The 22311-nt window shown below is 32.4% G+C and overlaps 3 protein-coding genes across 3 annotated transcripts; 1 reads left to right on the top strand and 2 right to left on the bottom strand.

The window, feature by feature from the left end:
* Positions 1–1459: 1459 nt before the first annotated feature.
* Positions 1460–6883, top strand: EMB1441 (zinc knuckle (CCHC-type) family protein). Its single transcript, XM_078980400.1, has 13 exons — positions 1460–1693; positions 2365–2477; positions 2686–2782; positions 2868–2992; positions 3073–3601; positions 3684–4163; positions 4267–4419; positions 4508–4662; positions 4746–4851; positions 4946–5809; positions 5907–5994; positions 6080–6421; positions 6497–6883. The coding sequence occupies exons 1-13, from the start codon at positions 1589–1591 to the stop codon at positions 6688–6690; spliced, it is 3351 nt and encodes a 1116-aa protein (XP_078836526.1). The 5' UTR covers positions 1460–1588; the 3' UTR covers positions 6691–6883.
* A 1275-nt stretch (positions 6884–8158) lies between these two features.
* LOC145031764 (small ribosomal subunit protein bS1c-like) lies at positions 8159–10260 on the bottom strand. Its single transcript, XM_078980388.1, has 7 exons — positions 9832–10260; positions 9450–9725; positions 9290–9370; positions 8926–9207; positions 8717–8827; positions 8547–8633; positions 8159–8446 (listed from the first exon to the last, which is right to left on the bottom strand). Exons 1-7 carry the CDS (start codon positions 10123–10125, stop codon positions 8342–8344), a joined length of 1236 nt encoding a protein of 411 aa, XP_078836514.1. The 5' UTR covers positions 10126–10260; the 3' UTR covers positions 8159–8341.
* Positions 10261–20430: 10170 nt separating this feature from the next.
* LOC144997000 (pectinesterase inhibitor-like) lies at positions 20431–20965 on the bottom strand. Its single transcript, XM_078956816.1, has one exon. It carries the CDS (start codon positions 20944–20946, stop codon positions 20431–20433), a length of 516 nt encoding a protein of 171 aa, XP_078812942.1. The 5' UTR covers positions 20947–20965.
* Positions 20966–22311: the final 1346 nt, after the last annotated feature.

The following is a 22311-nucleotide window of genomic DNA, read 5'->3' as shown; positions in this document are numbered from 1 at the left end:
TTCGAAAACAATCCATCAATTTCACATATGATATTTGAGAATTGTTGATGTTATTTGAAAAAGTATGATCATATTAAACAAAAAGCAAACCAAAATTAAATTAACCGATATAATTGAACAATTAGTAAAAAAGGTGGTGCAGTTTCTAATTTTCATTAATAAAATACATATAGTTCAGTTATGGTTTTTGTCTAAAATGAATCATTATAAACTGAACCGAACCAATAATATTAGTAAACATTATTAATATAACAAAATATTAAATATATGATATATAATTATATTCGGAATTGATTTTTTAAAAATGTCATTATTTGGAGTTAGATATGATATGATCTTCTATCATATTAATATAGTTATATACTTTTTATAACAATGTACTTTATATTTTTTATTTTTTATAGCAAATTAATCATTCGCTTTTTATAGCACTGCACTTTATGTTTTCATTTTTATAGCAAATTATTTTTTATTTTTATGTTATTTTGGACCATTATGATTAACAAATGTCAACTATTAACTATAACCATTAACCGACTAAATCCGTTAACCAAAACCAATATTAATCAATATCTAATAGGTACTTAAATGCATTAACTACTTATAATGGTTATGGTTCGGTTTTGGCTAATAACCAAACCAAACTACTCCATACATACCCCTAAACCTTTTGTTTGAAAACATTGTTGATCATTTCGTAAACAACATTTGCAGACTAGAAACTCTACCGCGTATATGTCTTATTTTGACTATTTCATAGATGTTGTTCGAGAACCAACACATTCTTCTGCAATATGCTTAATACACATGATTTTTTTGGTACACAAATATAATCTACTTCTAATTCTAGTTATGTCCTAGATAAGACTTAACTTTGGACTTAAAGGAAGTAACACAATATTTATTTTCAACCTACTAAATTATGCATCATAAAAAAAAGGAAATCATAATCGCCTTTTCATAAAAAACATCCCAACAATTCTCTTTACTATAATCAACATCCTCCACACCATCATTCACACATTTATCTGTTCTCCTGTTATTTTACAAAAACCACCGTACCTTTACATCCTTCTCCACTTTCTTATTGAATTGAACACCACTAATATCCATCTTCATTTTAAAATTTTAGACTAATTTATTGTCAACGGTGGTGAATGGTGGCAAAGATGACGATAGACGTGATGCTTGTTGGTAGAGGTGTGGTAGATTGTATTTGTCAGAGAAAATTATTAGGATATAGTTTAAAGAAATGATAAAGTGCACTATATAAGAAGCCTACATCAATTTTTACCTAAATCTACCTACCTGAAAAATCGATATGTTAAATTCTATAAAAAAAAGTATTTAATAATGAGAGTTTCAAAATGAAAATAAAATTGCCTAACATTACTTTTGAGAGTTTCAAAATGAAATTGATTGTTGTTGAATAACAATATAACATTGCCTAAAATTATTGATGAAATCCCAAACACCCTCTTAACCCTAAACTCACAACACTTGCACTGCCTTTTCCTTCTATACTCGATTCTCTTTCTTCAAATCGTCGTCTTCGTCATTGTCTCTTCAAACAAACAATTTTTTAGAGATGGTGAAGGTTCGGATGAACACGGCGGACGTGGCCGCCGAAGTCAAGTGCTTGCGTCAATTAATCGGGATGCGTTGTTCTAATGTCTATGACCTTTCTCCTAAGGTGAAAACCGTAAATATGCTAGATGTATCTTCTTCAATTATTTCTTATGTGATTGTAACATAATCATATAGTTGAAAGGAACTTATAAATATAATATCAAAGTTCAAGGTCGGGTCCTATATAGCTTAATAAGGATCAGCTTTTGTCAATCGTCCATGGTGAACATATTGCCTCTTACTTGTCTCAATGGAGCTTAATGACATACTCTTTCAATTCCAAGCTAATAGTTTAGCTTTTTTGTAGAAATTTTGATTTTTAAAGCTTCAACAAATCAGAACTATAATGATTTTTTTACTCGTTTCATAGTTTTAAGAGGATTGTAGTAAGAGGAAGAGGAGTTCTCAGTTCTTTTATCACTTAGGAACTGTATGGTTATCAGTTTTTCACAGAAGTTTTCTGATTACACTTATAATGTGAACTTACCCATTGTTCCCACATCTTATTGATCTGAAAGTCCTCTGTTATATTTGTAATTCGAAAAAAAAAAAAACAGGGCTATCAATTGTTATGGGATTGGGTGTTGCTGCTCACATACACATTCATATAGACATCTCAGTAAAGAGTTATCGTTTACATGTGTGATAAAATGCATGAGTAGGATTCTAATTTAGATATTGAAGTAGCTATAGTGGTTTCTGAAACCTTGGTACTTTATGAATCATGGCTTGCAGACATATGTTTTCAAGTTGATGAACAGCAGTGGAGTTACTGAATCCGGAGAGAGTGAGAAGGTTTTGTTGCTGATGGAGAGTGGTGTACGTTTGCATACCACTGCATACCTTAGGTAATTTCCCATTAACAATGTAACCTTATCATTATATGTGTATAAGTGTTTCATTTGGAAGAATGGCAAATCCTATATGTGATGCATCATTTCATGCTATAAAGCTAACTAAACATCCAGGATTTATGTATAAACATCAGATCAGCTGCAAATGGATAAACATTTTATTATATAACTGTTTCAATGTGTACAATGGGTTTCTTTTCAGAGATAAAAGTAATACTCCTTCTGGATTCACTCTCAAATTGCGAAAACACATCAGAACTAGAAGGCTCGAGGATGTACGCCAGCTTGGATATGATCGGGTAACTTTTGGTTTACATCAGATTCTTTCTTTCTTTATTGATTATTGAATTATGTTTTCAGTTTCTCATTTAACTTTTTGAGCAGATAATTCTCTTTCAATTTGGGGTTGGTGCTAATGCTTACTATATTATATTGGAGCTATATGCACAAGGAAACATACTCCTCACTGATTCCGAATTCATGGTTTTGACTCTTCTGCGTTCACACAGGTTTAAATCTTGAATCCTTTTGTTAAATTTCAATTACATATACTTTTTGTGTGAAAAAACTACTAACACACTTGATTTAGGGATGATGATAAAGGATATGCAATCATGGCACGTCATCATTATCCAGTTGAAATCTGTAGAGTCTTTGAGCGGACAGATGGTGCAAAGTTACAGGCAACTCTTACATCTTTTAACAATCAAGAAAGTAATGATCAGGTGGAAGGTGGTGCAGGTGAAAAAGATGAACCTGCACCACAAAAGAAGGGTAACCGAAAGGCTGAGAAGTCAAATGATTCTAGTAAAAAGAAGGATGGGGCCCAAACTAAACAGGCTACATTGAAGGTTGTTCTTGGGGATGCTTTGGGTTATGGGCCAGCATTATCAGAACATATTATATTAGATGCTGGTTTAACTCCAAACTTGAAAGTTTCAAAGGATTTGAAATTAGATGATGGTAGTATTCAGGCTCTTTCTGAAGGTGTTAAGAGGTTTGAAGACTGGTTAGAGGATGTTATATCAGGTACTAAAGTTCCAGAAGGTTACATTTTAATGCAACAGAAGAAAATGGTGAAGGATCAACCCCCTGTTGATTCATCTGCCACTGATCAGGTAACCTTTTTGCTTTAACCTTCTTTTGGTAATACAAAACCTTTCTTCTTAGACTTGGGATGTTTTAATTTTCCTTTTGCAGATTTATGATGAGTTTTGCCCTTTGTTATTAAATCAATTTAAGTCAAGGGTGTCTGTAAGCTTTGAGACATTTGATGCTGCATTGGATGAATTCTATAGTAAAATTGAAAGCCAACGAGCTGAACAACAACAGCAAGCAAAAGAGAGTTCTGCAATGCAGAAACTTACAAAGATTAAAAATGATCAGGAAAACCGTGTGCAAGTTTTGAAGAAAGAAGTGGATCGATCTGTTACAATGGCAGAACTTATAGAATACAATTTAGAAGATGTGGATGCTGCTATTTTGGCTGTTAGAGTAGCTCTTGCAAATGGTATGAATTGGGATGATTTAACTCGAATGGTGAAAGAAGAGAAGAAATCCGGAAACCCTGTTGCAGGAATTATTGATAAGTTACATCTTGAAAGAAATTCCATGAGTCTGTTATTGAGTAACAATCTTGATGAAATGGATGATGATGAAATAACTCAACCCGTTGAAAAGGTATTTTATTTTGATATTTTGTAATGTTAATGATAGCTGTCTGAAATGTAGGCTAATTTTGTGAATGTATGTTCTTAAAAAAAAAAAAAAAAAAACTTTTTAGGTGGAAATTGATATAGCACTTTCTGCACATGCGAATGCTCGAAGGTGGTATGAGCAAAAGAAGAAACAGGAGAGTAAACAAGAAAAGACACTTACAGCTCATGCAAAGGCCTTTAAGGCTGCTGAAAAGAAGACACGTCAGCAACTCTCTCAGGTTAGTTAACATCATGTAATTTATAATAATCTGAAAAGTTTGCTTTTTTTTTTTTTGGTACTAACTATGGTTATGGTGAAATTATCAGGAAAAAGCTGTAGCTGCAATTTCACATATACGAAAAGTGCACTGGTTTGAAAAGTTCAATTGGTTCATAAGCAGTGAGAATTATTTGGTTATTAGTGGACGTGATGCTCAACAAAATGAAATGATAGTCAAACGTTACATGTCAAAAGGAGATTTGTGAGTATATATACATTGTTTCTATGCTATTTGTTGATAAATTTTTTATGTTGATTTTAATCTTTTTGATGATGAAAAAACAGGTATGTCCATGCAGAACTACATGGAGCTTCTAGTACTGTGATTAAAAATCACAAACCTGATAACCCTGTACCCCCTCTTACAATAAATCAAGCAGGATCTTTCACAGTAAGTAACAACTAACAACTAACAAGCTATTAAATTTGTTTTTTTTTTTTTGCATGTTCTTAAGAGGGTATTTTGGGAATTATGTATGATGTAGGTCTGCCATAGTCAAGCATGGAACTCAAAGATTGTTACTAGTGCATGGTGGGTATACCCTCACCAGGTCAGCAAAACAGCTCCTACTGGTGAATATCTTACAGTTGGTAGTTTCATGATTAGAGGGAAAAAAAACTTTCTTCCACCTCACCCTTTAATCATGGGATTTGGCATTCTATTCCGGTTGGATGAAACCTCACTGGGGTCTCATCTGAATGAGAGAAGAGTAAGGGGTGAAGAGGACGGAATCAATGATTCCGAAGACAGTGAGCCTTTCAAAGAGTTATCCGATTCCGGTTCCGAGAATGAAGCACCCGATTCAGAATATCCCGTAAACGTTTCCGATTTATCAACAGATAACCAAAAAATGACGGATTTACCCTCGGAAGCTGGTTCCGTTCCTGAAATTACCACCTCTGATATCAATAATACCAATTCCCAAGAAGTGTCTGTTCCAACTGTGTCCCCTGAACTTGAGGATCTTCTTGATAAAGCTCTGGAGCTTAAATCTGCTGCCACATCAGCAAAAAAGTACGGGCTTCAAGCTTTAGAAATGGAGCCTGAAAATAGTAATCAAGAAGAGAAGAAAGGAACAGTGAGGGAAAAAGCGTATGTTTCAAAAGCTGAAAGAAGAAAGCTGAAGAAAGGTCAAACACATAGTGAAGGTGAAGATGGTGTTCAAGTAAAAAAAGAAGTGGAAAAGAAAAAGGAAATTGTGAATCCTCCACAGAAAGAGAAAGATGTTCAGAGTGTAAATGGTGGTGGGAAAGTGAGCCGAGGGCAAAAGGGTAAACTTAAAAAGATGAAAGAAAAATACGCGGATCAAGATGAAGAAGAAAGAAAAATCCGTATGGCTTTACTTGCGGTCAGTATTTCATGATTTCATTATTTAATAATCTAATAAAACTTTTTATAAAATCTGAAAACAATGATTTCATTTTACGATAAAAAAACACTTGCAGTCTGCTGGAAAAGCTAAAGTGAATGAACAAGAGGCACAAACCGAAGAGATGACTACAACTACAAGCAAAGAGTTGAAACCTTTAGAAGGTAATAAATAGTCTATGAGCACAAATTACCAAAATACCCTTGTCACGGTATCTGATTAAATGGGTGTTTGTTTGAATGGTTGTAGGTGGCAATGAAGATGCTCCAAAAAGATGTTATAAGTGTAAAAAAGTAGGACACCTGGCTAAAGACTGTAAGGAACATTCAGAGGCAGTTGCTGCTGCAAATGGTAGGAATGGAGAAAACGAGACACTCAATGAAGCTGAGAAAATTGCAATGGAAGAAGATGATATAAAGGAGATTGGTGAAGATGAAAAAGAGAAACTAACAGATGTTGATTTTCTCACAGGGATTCCTTTACTGAATGACATTCTTTTGTATGCTGTTCCTGTTTGTGCTCCTTATGCGGCTTTACAGTCGTATAAATATCGTGTCAAGATTATCCCTGGAACAGCAAAGAAAGGAAAAGGTGAGTCGTGTGTTGCGGGTGGGTAATTTAGTAATTTGGTTTTGGTTACTAATTTTGTTTTTTTATTTATTGTAGCTGCGAAAATGGCAATGAATTTGTTTGGTCATATGCCGGAAGCGTCTCAAAGGGAGAAAGAGTTGATGAAGGCGTGTACAGATCCGGAGCTTGTGGCTGCGATTATTGGGAATGTTAAGGTTTCTGCTGCGGGGCTTAATCAACTGAAGCAGAAGCAAAAGAAAGGAAAGAAAGCTGCTAGCAAGCTGAATTAAGTTTTGTTTTTGTTACTTTTTGATCATATATTGTTGTAAATGCGAAAGTAGAGTGTAAAGAAAGATGTGAAAGTAATTTTGGGCAGATGATAACGTTTCAAATTGTTTTGAATCTTATTTTCTTTTAGAGTGCAAGGAATGGGCTCGGCAAACACCGCCCCATGACCTCAACTCAGCAGATTCTTGCCATCAATCTCTCCTCCTTCAAAGCCTATCAAGGTGTATTTTTAAATATATTTTTTTTAATTAAAACCACTATAAATACTTACTAAACTTTACCATTTTATATCATTCAAATATTGTCTCTCTCATTATCACTCAAACATGTCTTCTTAAACTTCCTCTACATTTAATTTGTCTTTCAAGGTATTTTTTTCATGGTTCTGAATGAACAAACCTCTATTTCAATATATTGTCGAAGATTTGATGAGAGTTTGTCCCTATTTCAATCAACATCATGACGCAAGAGGTATGTTAGGCTCTAGTCCGTTACAAAAATACACAACTGCACTTCGTATGATAACTTATGCAATCCCACTCGATGGATCAGATGAGAATTTTAGAATGTTTTTATGTATCGCTAGAGAAAGTCTCCACAATTATATGGGAATGGGAAAATTGGCTGAATGCATATCATAGTCAATACACACGAGGAAATTATGTTTACTCAACGATCATATTTGAAGCAAAATGTGTGGATATGACATGTCTTTCTTTGGTGCTCCTGGTTTGTTCAATAATGTCAACGCTCTTAATATGTCACAAATATTCAACATATACGATGAAACTAGATTCTTGATTTGAGGTGTATAAATGATGTACAAAAACGGATATTATCTTGTAGATGAAAGATGAAATATATCCAGAGCGCCATGCCCCAATGATAATAAAAAAGAAATAATTTTAAGAAAGCTCAGGAAAGAGCAAAGAAAAATGCGGAATGAGCCTTTGGAGCCTTAAAAACGTGGGTAGATTCTAAAAAACCTTGACACTTTGTTGATGAGGCTAAACTTTTAGAAATGATCAGCGGTATGTGTAAGATGAAAACAAAATCGTTCTAGAGAGCCATTTATTTAAGTTGATGGGGAAGAATACATGGCTAGAAAAGCACCGATATCTAATGTTGAAGTTCATCACAATCTTCGAAACTACTTGGAATATATTTGGACTGTTGTTGACCACATTGACTTGAACGTGGAATCCATAGACGATTTGGATTTTGGAAGGCTAATTTTCGGATGAAGACTTCACATAGTTTTTATTAGTTGTGTATTTTATGTTTTTAACTGTTTTATGTATTTCTGTTATTTTAATTTAATGAAAATTACAATTTTTATCTAAATTTAGTTGTCATAAAAAATCAATTTAAAAGAAACTTTTAGGCGGCAGAAAAAACAATATGGCAAATGCAATATCAATCCCTCCGGCCTTGTGATTAAAATTGTAGTGGCTTGTAGACAAAAAGAAAGAATCATTCAACAAGAGACTGTTCATATATGGGTGATCCAAGTGACGATATCTACATGTTTCTCTTCTTTATATCCAATTCAATTTAGACAAATTATTATCATGTATTATTAAACAACAGAATTAACAACCTAAAACTACATTCACCAAACGAAACACAACATTTCTTTTGTGCTTTTAATTATCAATCTTCAGCTGCAGGAATTTCTTCACTAAAATCCAGACCTTCTGCAGGCAAATCTTCAGTCAGTGGACCTAATATACCATCCGCATTAAGTGTCAACCCACTCTGCAAACATACAAATAAAACAGTTAATTCATTTAACACAAGGGTATTTCTGTCTTTTTGACACAGACTCCATAGAAGGTTATTTGGCATAATATAATACCTCAGGCTGGAACCTTAGCATGTCAGCACGAGCCATGGCTTCAGCTTGAGCAATTCTTTGCCTGAATGTCTGAGCCATCTCTTCTGCCTGTATTTGTAACACAAGGGTATTTTAGACAAAATGACAAATAATCATATAAAACGTTCTCAAAAAGTGAGAGCATAACATACCTTCTCAAAAACTAACTTGGGGTTACGAATCATGTCACCGGGTGTTGGCTCAAGTTTCTTTGTAGAAAGACTAACTCGCCCTCTCTCACGATCATGGCTTAATATCATCACCTACAAGAACCATAATATCCTTCATTACAAAATACAAATATAACCAATTTGAAACACCACCCACTGAAAGATGATTAATTAATTAAACATATATATACCTTGAGGGTATCACCAGGTTGGAGAACAGTTGCAATGTCAGAGACACGATCATGGCTGATCTGACTCACATGGAGAAGCCCATTAATCCCACCAATATCAATGAAAGCACCATATGGTTTCAAGCTCTGAACTGTTCCAGTTACCACTGATCCGATTCCAAGTTGTGCCTGGCTATCAGCCATGGCCTTGCGGTTGCTCAGAACAAGTCTCGATTGTTCTTCATCTACTTCCACAAACTTTAACGGAAGATATTTCTCAAGAAGATCCTCTGCACTTGATTTCTGAAAGAAAAAAAAAAATCTAGGAATCTGGCTGGATGTGGTAGAAATGGAGTCGAACTAGGTTGGATTGAAGGAAACTAACCGAGGATATTTGTGAGAATGGAACGAATCCACGGAGTCCTTCAACAATGGCGACTATTCCACCTTTATTTGCCCCAACAACCTTCAATTTTTCGAGATGAATAAAAAGATGAAATAGATATAAGCAGATGCTATCATATGATTTCTCTATGATTACTTACCTTACCGGTAAGTACAACGTCTTCAGCTTGAAGCTGTCTGCATCGTTCCCATGCCAAATCATACTGAATTTGGCGTAAACTCAAAATCAAACTATCGTCGTGTTCATTTTCACCAATGATAACAAATTCCTCACGCAAGCCAGGGACTATGCCTGCTTCTTCTACATGCTTGATTCCATGAATGCACGCTTCCCTAATCGGTAAGAATGCTGATGACTTTGCTGTCACGTCCACAAGTGCGCCATTGGCATCTACATTGAAAACAGTTCCTTTCACCTATGACAGAGGAGTGATCAATAACTTAAGCCTAAGTAGAATTAAGGTTAAAATTCAGTTAATAATTCTCCGTTTGAGGGAGTAACATTGGGGATCTCATAAATACCTTGGTGCCGATTTCAGAATTGTAATCATATTTCTCGATGGCGGAGTGAAAATCATCAACGGTGAAGGCGACACCTTCGTATGGCGACGTGCGACACCGCTCGTAAGCCTCTTCGAACATCTCTTTGAGTTTCATTCTCTCTCTCGTCTGTGCGTTTGATACAGCAACAGCAGCTTTGGTTGTAAAGATTCTCTTCACCGGTTGAGTGTTGCTGGACGAGGGTTTTCTTGATAGACGTGTATTCGAGAGAGATGGACACCTCAATCCACCAATCTGCTGCGCCAAGGACGCCATTGTTGTCTATGTGTGAGAGATGAGAGACGTAGAAATTTGTTCTTGCGAGTCGATTGTTGTGGGGAGATAAGGTGCAAAGGGGGAGAAGATTTAGGCCAAGAACATGTGTAACTTCAATGAAAACTTCACTTTTTCACTATTCCTATCAAATTTTTATTTATACCCTTACTATTATTAAGTTTTCATTTTATTTGAAAGATCATTGTTTTATATCTTTTATTTTTTTTATTTATAAAAAAATCTATTTTTTTTAAAAGAAAATTCATTTATATTAATTCATTTTTTTCTTTCAAAAAGCATCATTTTTTTTTAAAGAAAAATCGTTTTTTTATTTTAGAAAACAAACGTAGCTTCTAACAATTAAATAAATTTTTTATCATTTATATCTTTTATTATTTTTTTTATTTATAAAAAAATGACAAAACTTCAAAAATGGTCCCTATGGTTTTTGAAAATATCAAGTTTAATCCCTAAGTTCAAAAAACCTCACAGATGGTCCCTGTGGTTTAAAAACTTTTAACATTTGATCCTTCCAGCTCACTCCGTTAGCATTTCACCGTTAAGTAGGGGGCATTTTTGTCATTTCACTACCCAGGGACCATTTATGAGATTTTCTATTACTTTTTAAAATAATAATAATGATAAATGAATAAAGTTTAATATGCAAAGGGTCCCACCCCCCTCTCTCTCTCTCACACACACGATCTATAACACCTCCCTTACCCTCCCTCCTATTTTATTCACCTTTAACAACCGTTACTCCACCATAGCACCACCACTACATCCCTACCCTACTACTTCTGTCAGAGCTCTTTCTTCCACCATCTACAACCCTCTTCTTGTAATACCGAGAAATACCACCATCAAGGGTGGTGTTGGTGTTTTGTAACTACCGAGAACCACTATGGTTCTCCATCTTTTTCCATTGATGGAAGAAGGCTTCTATTCACCACCTAAGACCACCTCCCCTCATCACTCTCCCCCATTTCTCACTTCACTGGTGCGTATGACCACCAAAATCGATGATGGCAGTCCCTCCACCTCCTCCTGTCATAACCCACCACCATTAAATGTCGTCGTCACTCCTGTTTCCCTATGGACCCTTGTGGAACACCAGCCAACAGAAATGAAGCAGCTAGGTCACCATTACCATCGCAACCAACCACCATCTTCAATCGCCACCACCATCACCGTTTTCTACCACCATCGTTGTATCTGTTGTTGTTGGTAAGTCATCACCAACCTTGTTAATTTAATTCTGATGTCCAGGTCACCTCCGATCGTAACCACGAGACCCTGCAATTTAATTCTGAGAAACCCTAAAAAACAAAAATCAAAACCCTGATGATTGACATTGTCATCCAATTCCTGAAACTATGATTTTAACATCTGGCGAGATATGCGGAGAGAAGAAACCCACCACCATCTTCAATCGCCACTACCATCACCATTTTCTACCACCATCGTTGTATCTGTTGTTGTTGGTAAGTCATCACCAACCTTGTTAATTTAATTCTGATGTCCAGGTTACCTCCGATCATAACCACGAGACCCTGCAATTTAATTCTGAGAAACCCTAAAAAACAAAAATCAAAACCCTGATGATTGACACTGTCATCCAATTCCTGAAACTGTGATTTTAGCATCTTGCGAGATATGCGGAGAGAAGATGAATTTAAATTAGGAGCGGGGGAAGAAGAAGAAAAGGAAAGTAAAAGAGAGCGACATTTTTGGGTTCATGTTGATTGATTACTTCATTTTGGTGTGCTCTGCAACAGGAGAGAGAGAGAGAGAGAGAGAGAGAGAGAGAGAGAGAGAGAGAGAGAGAGAGAGAGAGAGAGGTGGGACCCTTTGCATATTAAATTTTATTCATTTATTATTATTATTTTAAAAAGTAATAGAAAACCTCATAAATGGTCCCTGGGTAGTGAAATGACAAAAATGCTCCCTACTTAACGGTGAAATGCTAACGGAGTGAGCCAGAAGGACCAAATGTTAAAAGTTTTTAAACCACAGGGACCATCTGTGAGGTTTTTTGAACTTAGGGATTAAACTTGATATTTTCGAAAACCATAGGGACCATTTTTGAAGTTTTGTCTAAAAAAATCTATTTTTTTAAAAGAAAAATCATTTATATTAGTTCATTTTTTTTTCTTTCAAAAAGCATCATTTTTTTTAAAGAAAAGTCGTTTTTTTCATTTCAGAAAACAAACGTAGATTCTAACAATTAAATAATTTTTTTTAAGAATTATGGGTGATAATTGATTGAGGTTTAACTAAAACGAAAATCGAACCGAAAATTTTGGTTTTTTCATTTGAAAATTTTAATTTCAAAATGTAGTTTATTTTGGTTTATTTCGTATTATATATATATATATATATATATATATATATATATATATATATATATATATATATATATATATATATATATATATATATATATATATATAAAAGCAAACTAAAACGAAATAATTGTTTTCTCTGGTTTGTATATGATTTTTCTTCATAATACAAAGTAATTTTTTACCATGAACAAAATTGGTTAACACCTAGAATGGGAAGGGTTCATTTTTTTTTTTTTTTTTATTATAATTAAAACGAAACCAAAAATTTTGGTTTTTGAATTTGGGTATACAAAATTATAAGTTCTTTTTTTTTTTTCGGTTTCGATTTCTTGTTTTTCTATATAGTTTTAAAGTTTTAATGTTCTTGTAGTCACATACATCAATAATAAATTCACATCATAAAGCTTAAACTTCAATATACAGCATGAATATATCTTTGCAAAACTATTATATTTATATTTTCATATAAAACATATTGGTGTACAATAGGGTTAGCAAAAAAAAAAAAAAAAACCAAAACAAAAATCGAAAAAACAGAAACCGTACCAAAACGAAAAATTGAAAAACCTATTTTGGTTTGGTTTCCTTTCTTATATATAAATCGAGGAAAAAAACGAACCAAAACCTTTATTTGAAAAACCAATTATTTTGTTTTAGTTTTCTTTTTTATATATAAAAACCGGAAAAAAAAAAACGTTACTTACCAAAATACTAAAATTAAAAATTTTAAGTAAAAAATGAATATTTTTTAAGAAAAAAGTCTTAAAAAAAATGTTTTTAATTATTATTTTTTATATAAGTGGTTTTTCTGAATAATTTAAGAAATATGAGTGATTTTTTTGAAAAACATAAAACAACGGTTTTTCAGATAAAATCTTGAAAACTTAATGATTTTTGCGATATTTCCCCTTACTATTCCTATCAACATTTTTATTGCTATAAATTGTAGAGGTTTTAGAATATTACAAAACTAACCATAAACGTGTTAGCAAAACTGCCTAAAATTTTCAAGGTTTGAAGAAATAACTACAAATTCAAAACATCAGGTTTCAGACTCTTTATCTTTATATCTGACTTTTATGATACGTGATATATAGTAATCTTGAATATGACATGTCAAAGTGAAGGAACGTGATATATAGTAATCTTGAATATGACATGTCAAAGTGAAGGAACGTTCTAAGCTAACTCCATGTACATTACATGGTGTCTTTTATTCTAAATTGTTATTTCATAAAAATGAATTGAAATGTTTATTATATGAGTGTAGAGTTTTACTACTATGTTGCATCTCTCATACACCAATCAATTTTAAGAGAATAAGTTTATATAATTAGTCTTTTTAGATTCCGTGCTTATAGTGGATGACAACGGGTGCAAATCAACGACGTTATGTGGTATATACACCAAATTACATGTGTTATGATGTGGGTTTAACATATGATATCAATTTTTATGGATTAGTTAACTTGGTAGCTTCCAAGTAAAGGTTACAAACTAATCAATTTTGATTGTCTTTTCAATGTCACGTATCGAATGTTTGTTATGCAAATAATTGATGATAACGATGTCAAATATTCTGTTAACATTGTTACTAACATGTCTTCGTATATAGTGCATTTTTTTTTGTTGTGAATCATGTTGATGGTGGATGTAACATCCCCCTCTGGCACGTATCACAATATTGTCTGCTTTGGGCTCTCGATACGAAAACTTCCAAGGGGGTCACCCATCCCTGGATTGCTCTCGCCCGGGCTCATTTAACCGCAAAGTTCTTATGGGATCTGCTGCTCTCACGGATTTAAAACACGTTGTGATAGGGAAGGTATCCACACTCCTTATAAGGAATGTTTCGTTCTCCTTCCCAACCTATGCACCAAATTCATTTATAAATAGCCAGCCATATTACCATTTTTCTTTATTCCAAAACAAAATCAATTACAAATAATTAGTAGAAGGAAGGCTTTAGAAGTATAAAGGTTCAAGCTAAAGCAAGGTGACTACTTATGTGATTTAATGGGATACATACATGCTATAATACGTTGTAAATTACTTTGCCATGATTAATTGCTTAATGTTTTAAAAGCATGTTTTAGTGTATTAGTTATACTACTTTATTTTTGTTTAATGTTTTAAAGAGCATGTTCATGGTATATTGTCAAGATAACATGAAAGTTTTATACATGTTAAGTTTGTCCATTTAAATACCCATCGTACGGGGGTATGATATGATGGACCGACTTGCAACCGGACCTTATGAGACAGCCTTTTATGGATCCCGAGGTTAGCTAACCTCTTAGCAGTTTTGGCCTACTTACATGTAACCGTGAGATCTCAAAGAAATGTTTTAAATCATGCATAAATTATTACTCTTAAATGGTCAAAACCATAATTACTCACTAAGCTTAAAAGCTTATGTATTCTTGTATGTATCTCATGACAGAAGAAGTAACGGACCACATGAAGTAGTTTTCTATAAATAAGTTGAAGCGATATAAGTTAATAAGATAGTATTTTATACTCCATGTTTACCATCTTATATGTAATAAATTTCTCTTTGTGTAATAAAGATGTTTTTACTAAATGACATAGTTAAATTAAATATTGGTACCAGCAGGGACGGGGCATGATAGTAGATTTACAGGTTATAACAAAACATGTGTAACAGAAAATCTTAACTCTTAAGTGCACATGGAACCTATAAAGGATCTATGTTTTCTCGAATTGATAACACTAAACTATTGAACATCAAGAACTCTATAGAAACCCTATAATAATCAAATATACATGGATTAGGTTTTACATACCTTTTGATTATTATAGAAAATAACCAAACATAATTTCTTCTTAAAAATCTTGGAAAGCAAGCACCAAAAGCTTAGCACCTCTAATGCTTTGTACCCAAACCCTAGCAACTAGAAGACTTGGGAGAGTGGAGAAAGTTCAGTTATTCTCTTGCCAAGAGGAGTGAACGAAACTGGGAGCCCCATGGGCCCTATTTATAGCTCATATTACAAGGAACCCTGAAAATCCTAATTTGAATATAATATTAACTAAGTGTGAGACCCATGTATTACATGGGTTTATCGGGAAAAAAATTAAATATTAAATTTTAACAATTTGAGAAGTTTGAATTTATAAGAAAAATGATAAAAATAGATTATGAAAATTAATGATGTTTTATTACATTGAATACATTACATATATAAACGATTTCTAATTAATACCTTACATATATATTACCTTACATATCAAATGTATAATTTTAATTTAATAAAATAAAAGATACAATAAAATGACAATTGGAAAATAAATAAATTCTAAATTTTAGAAAATAACATGTGTCCAAATGAAGGAGAATAGGACATGTGGCAAAAAGATTTTGATTTATTAAGGAGGATATTCATATTAGGTAATTATCCAATCCCTTAATTATTTATAAGGAACATTGCAGAAACCCTAATGGACAGGCGAAAAACTGGCCACCTTAAGAGGGTTCTAGAATCTTTCTCTTGTTCAAATTTTAAAAAATTACAGCTTGATTTTCTGCACTTTTAATTAATCCAATTAATCCCAAAATTAATTCCAATTAATTTCGGATTAATTATTATTTAAATAATACTATTTCTAATTAATATTTTAACTATATTAAAAAAACAATTTATTGCTATTTATTAATGATAAAATAAATAAACAAATCAATCGCTCTCTCTTTCTCTCTCTCCAAAAATCATTCTACTCAATTACTAGTAATGAGGGCAACCCAAAAAGGATTTTGTTTTCAGTTCAAATATATACCAATTTAGTTATGATCTTAGACACATTAATCTGACAGTCTCTCATTTGGATTATGTTGGATTAGGTGTCAAAGCTCTTAACTATAATTGATATATACTTGAATTGATAGTAGCACAGTCCTTTTGGGTTGCCCTCATAACTAGAAACTAGACATGATGACTTTTGGAGAGAGGTTGAATTTATTGTTTGATTAATAAATTGAAATAAATGATTTATTAATGTACTATGAAAATAATATATTAATTAGAAATCATATTATATAATTAATAATTAATCAGAAATTAATTGGAATTAATATTGGGATTAATTGAATTTATTAAAAATGCAAGGGCTATTTGGCAATTTATTGACAGTTGAAGAAAGAGGCTCTAGAACCTCTCTAGAAAGGTTGGATGAAAACTTCTAGGAAGGCCCAATAATTTTTGTCAAATGGCTCTTGGATGGGAATTCTTGGGCTGTTTGACCCTTAGGTTAAGGGATTAGGGTTTCCTCCTAAAACTCTAGCTTTGGCTCTAAGTTACCTCACCTATATAAGGAGCCTTATCCATGCATCTAAAAACCCTAAAGGAATAGCCAAAAATTCCCAAGCCTCCTCTCTTCTCTCACCTCTCATCATCTTGCTTGTTTGGGTGTGAACCATTAGAGGTATGACACTTGTGACGCTTGCTCTCAAGGTTTCAAGAACACTAGGATTTCATTGTTATTGCTATATAACAATCAATGTATGTTTTCTTAACCTTATTTTATAGATTTCGAAAATATATTAATAAATTGAAATAAATGATTTATTAATGTATTATGGAAATAATATATTACTTAAAAATCATATTATTTAATTAATAATTAATCAGAAATTAATTGGAACTAATTTTAGGATTAATTGAATTAATTAAAAGTGCAGGGGTTGTTTGTCAATTTATTGATAGTTAAGGAAAGAGGCTCCAGAACCTTCCTATAAAGGTTGGACAAAAACTTCTAGGAAGACCCTAGAATTTTTGTCCAAGGGCTCTTAGATAGGAATTCTGGGGTTGTTTGGTCCTTAAGCTAAGGGATCAAAGTTTCCTCCTAAAACCATAACTTTGACTCTAAGCTACCTCACCTATATAATCAAACGTCCCCAAGATACAAGCCAAAAAATTTTGTTTTAACATATTACTAAAACCATAATATCAAAATATCTTATAATAAAAACCATAAGTCACGTGTCTCAAAGTATCATAAAATATGTCTCATAGCACCACTAATGTCAAATCATGACAAAATATTAGAGTCTGACTCCCAGGCTAAAACGGTAACTATGGTGTGTGCCATGCTATCATCTCGAGCTCTTCCCCTTGCTAGCGGAAGTACCTGAAACCAAAACTGAAAACTGTAAGCACGAAGCTTAGTGAGCTCCCCCAAACTACCACATACCATACAATATCATATAAGCACATACTGGGCCTTGCCCATTGCATCGGACCGAAGTCCAAAAACTACATAGGACCGAAGTCCGGAAACTGCATCGGATCGAAGTCCGGAAACTAACCAGAGCCTTGCCTTCTGGATCGGACCGAAGTCTGGAAACTGCATCGGACCGGAGTCCGGAAATAACCATGGCCTTGCCCTCTGCATCAGACCGAAGTCCGGAAACTGACTGAACATAGCATAGCATAATCATAACTACTAACATAAACACATATACTGCATACTCCATCGGACCAAAGTCCGAAACACATAACACAAAGACCTGCTTGAATCACAAAGACATCAAGTACACTGAACCAATACATCGGACCGCAGTCCGGAACTACTGATAGCTAAATGGGCCGTAGACCCGTTCGTACTTGAGGGAAACTCACCTTGTAAGCTGGCTGAAGAAATGCTACTCAGAAATTGATGTTGTTGCTGCTCCGTAGCTTCCCGGCTCAAAAGGGACTGAAATGCAACCAGAAATCCGGATCTACTTTCTCCCCTTGAATCCCCAAGATGTACTAAAAACCTTCACAAGTGAGAAAATGCTCCAAAAATGCTTAAGAACGGCTAGGGTTTTGTATGGGACATATGTGGGTGAGGGAGGCTAGTCTTGGGGAGCATAAGATCCGGATAAACTACAGGCCCAATGGGGCATATCAGTCATGCCGAAGGCCCAGAGAACGGTCCAGACAGACTGAAGGCTCGGGAGGGCGGACCAGACATGTTGAAGGTTCTGAGAGTGAGCCAAATAGACTGAAAGCCCGATGAGGGCAATCCAGTCATACTTTAGACTCTATATGCATGTTGTTTATTTGCTATGATATGGTTATGATTTGTATGGCGTTGGTATTTTGGGAAAACTTACTAAGCTTCGGGCTTATAGTTTTGGATTTTGTTTCAGGTACTTTGGATGATTGCGGGAAGGTGAAGGCATGATCGTGCACCTCCTTGCATTTTTATGATTTGATTTTTGGGATACTCTGATATGAAACTATTTTGAAAACATTTTGTAATAAATAATGGTTTTTGAATGCTTGAAAAAGTTTTAAATTTTCATGAATTTAATGGATGTTACACCCTAGAGGAATAGTCGAAAATTCTCAAGCCTCTTCTCCTCTCTCCTCTCTCATCTTCTTGCTTGTTTGGGTGTGAACCATTAGAGGTGTGACACTTGTGACGCTTGGTCTCAAGGTTTCAAGAAGACTAGGATTTCATTGTTATTGCTATATAACAATCAATGTATGTTTTGTTAATCTTATTTATAGATTTCGAAATTATACTAGTGCAATTAGGGTTTTACCATTTGATGTTCGAATGTTGTATGTTCAATTAGAAAAAACATAGATCGGGAAATTATGATTGCATGCACACATAGGTTGTTGTTTGTTATGCTAAAAAACCATCAGATAAGTCTATAACTACAATTACAAGTATAACTTCTAAATTAAACAACAAAATGTGTTTTCCAAAACAACTGTCGAACTCTAATCCAATCAGACATTGACCCTAAGATAAGTGGTCGAATATTCATTCGTTCTTCAAGATAACGATTTTCTATGTAATCTTTTTTATTAGAGTTGTAATGATTTTACCTATTTAAAAGTTTGTAATCTCGAAAGTTTTAGATTCAAAGTTGTTTTGCTTTTTCTATTTTTTTATACAGGAGGTTTTTCAAGTTTGTATTAGATACACGTCTACCGGGAAAAAATCTAACTACTTTTGAAAACATGTAATTATACTTATAAAACACATAAAAATAGGTATTATTATTTTTTAAAATATATTTATGTTTCTAAAAACGTAATATATATATATATATATATATATATATATATATATATATATATATATATATATACCTTCAAAAAGGTAAAATACATATTTGTATTTCTAAAAAGTTATCTATAATTTAAAAAACATAAAAATACATACTTACACTAAAAAATTAAAAAATATATATATACTAGTATTTCTTCAAATATATTTGTCTTTCCAAGCAACATAAAACTCCATATATATATATATATATATATATATATATATATATATATATATATATATATATATATATATATATATAGAGAGAGAGAGAGAGAGAGAGAGAAACATATGAATACTTTTAAAGATATATTTTTATATTTTAAATCACTTGAATAGGCAAAAAGGAAAAACTTTGAATATATAAAAAATAACATTCAAAAAATATATAAATAAGATGTCAACTTAGAGTAAAAATATAGAAAATTTGTAAACTTCAAGTTTTTTTACAAATTTTATTTAATGGTAAACAGGAAATTATGATAACATGTTACAAAAGCAAAGATATAAAATTTGCAAAGTTCCAATTTCAAACGCACCAAAACTTAATTTTTAAATAAAACTATTTTTTTTTTATTGAAAAACTTTAAAACTGTTATGTCAATATCCCTTAGATTATTTATCATTGTAACAATATTTTATAGTAATAAAATATTTTAATACTAAAAAACAAAATTTCAAAATTAAATGCCGTCATTTGGATTACTTTTTATCAATGCTTTTACACTCTTTTTGTCAATTCATTGATTGCAATTAATTTTGGACAAGAATTGTTTATATTTATAAATAATAAATAACTAAATAAGAATATCACAACAACCAACAATTAAAAATCAAATCATAGTTCATAACCAAATTGCATCAATCAAGTTACAATCATACAAAATCAAACAGACATATTGATTCCTGATAAATTATTTGAAATGACTAATATTATATTGCATAAACCTTGTAACTTTATGCTAGCAAACTTGAGTTGGGGTGGCCCTTGCACACCTCTACCGAAGCTACCATCACACATGCTAGCATCTGTCATAGCACCAGATACAAATGTATTCAGTTCTCCATAGTCATGTGCTTTAAGAGCTTTCTTGCATTTATTTAGGTTGGCAATGGCATCTTCATAGAGTGATATGCATTCTGTGTAGTTACCAGAATATGAGACGGAATGTATAAGTTTTCTGACAGCTTTAGCGCTCTTTTGGGCGTTCTTAATGGAGATGTGGCCAAGGGTTATAAGACTTGCATTGGTTGATCGAGGGTCTGAATGAAAAGAGTTGGAACATAAAGAAGGATCAATGGTTTGTTGGCAAATCTCATTGATTAAGTCGCCAATTGTGAAAGTGGAGGAAAGAAATATCAAGAGCAAAAACAAGAAAGGGTTGTTGAGCGAAATTTTCATCTCCTTTTCTTCGCTTTTCTTTGACTTTTGTTCTTTTCAAATTGTTATGTACAAAGGTTACTACAGCTTTTATATATATATATATATATATATATATATATATATATATATATATATATGGAAAAATGAATAAACCTTACAAGGTATATAAATTTACGTAAACAAACTTATCATACTACATCGTTTTTGAATCATATATGCATTGTAATCATCTAATGTTTTTAAAATTCAACCCCGAATTTGATTTACTTCAAAAAAGTTTAGAAATTTCACCATTATCTTTCTTTTACATCATATCTTTTTATCGAACACCCACCAAATTATATATATTACAGTTGCAAAAGAAAATTATGTAAGAGAAAAATAATGTTGAAATTTATAAAAATCTTGAAAATAAATCAAATTGAATTTAAGAACTTTGGATGATTATGATCAATATATGATAAAATAACGACATAATATGGTGGTTTGGATAAGTAAGATTATATACATTGAAGTGTGTGTGTGTGTATATATATATATATATATATATAATGTTTATTTTTTATATTCCAAAGCAAAAACATAGGAATATTAAAGCAGAAGCTTTTTTAATTGGAAAACATTTAATTATCACTTGATTGTGACTTATTTTGATCATATTACAGTTACAAATATACATACTAATTAACTATGATGATCTTTATCATTGCTGATGACCTAATACACCATAACGAACTCTTAAAATTTGAAATAACCATACCAATTAATATAAAATATTTTATTTACCTTTTCAAGATATTTTAATTTATTTTTTGAATATTAAGATTTGTGTTTAACATCTACTCATTTTACTGGTACAGATACCTATATCTTTTCAAATTCTCTTTTTACTACTACATCAAAATTTTATTTTACTGACAACTCTTCAATCTTTAGCATTTGTTCAAGAGATCATAATTTATTCTTAAACCACATCAATACATTCAACGATACTTGAACCTTTGAGGGAGGGACCCCACCTTCAAATTATGGATACCATTAGATTATAGACATTTTGATTTAACCTTAATTTAGTAATTTATATTCGATGGAAAAGATAATACAATATAACACTATAACTTTATTGATATTAATCTATATAATTATTTTTTATTTTAAATATTTCTGTTAAATTGAAGAAAATTATCATAATATTAAATGTAAAAACTCAATTTCAAATTAAAAAACTTGTTTTCATAACAACAAATAATTTCAAAAGAATTAGTTTTTTTTAATTAATTAAAATTAATAGCAGTATAAATAAAATAAAATTAAAATATATCCTAAGTTACCTTGAGAACACATTTGAATAATAATGATGACTGAAATTAAAAACTTACTATA

This window comes from Lactuca saligna, chromosome 1 (genome assembly GCF_052625555.1).
Source record: "Lactuca saligna cultivar CGN05327 chromosome 1, ASM5262555v1, whole genome shotgun sequence".
Classification (NCBI taxonomy): domain Eukaryota; kingdom Viridiplantae; phylum Streptophyta; class Magnoliopsida; order Asterales; family Asteraceae; genus Lactuca; species Lactuca saligna.
This window is presented reverse-complemented; position numbering and strand designations above follow the sequence as displayed.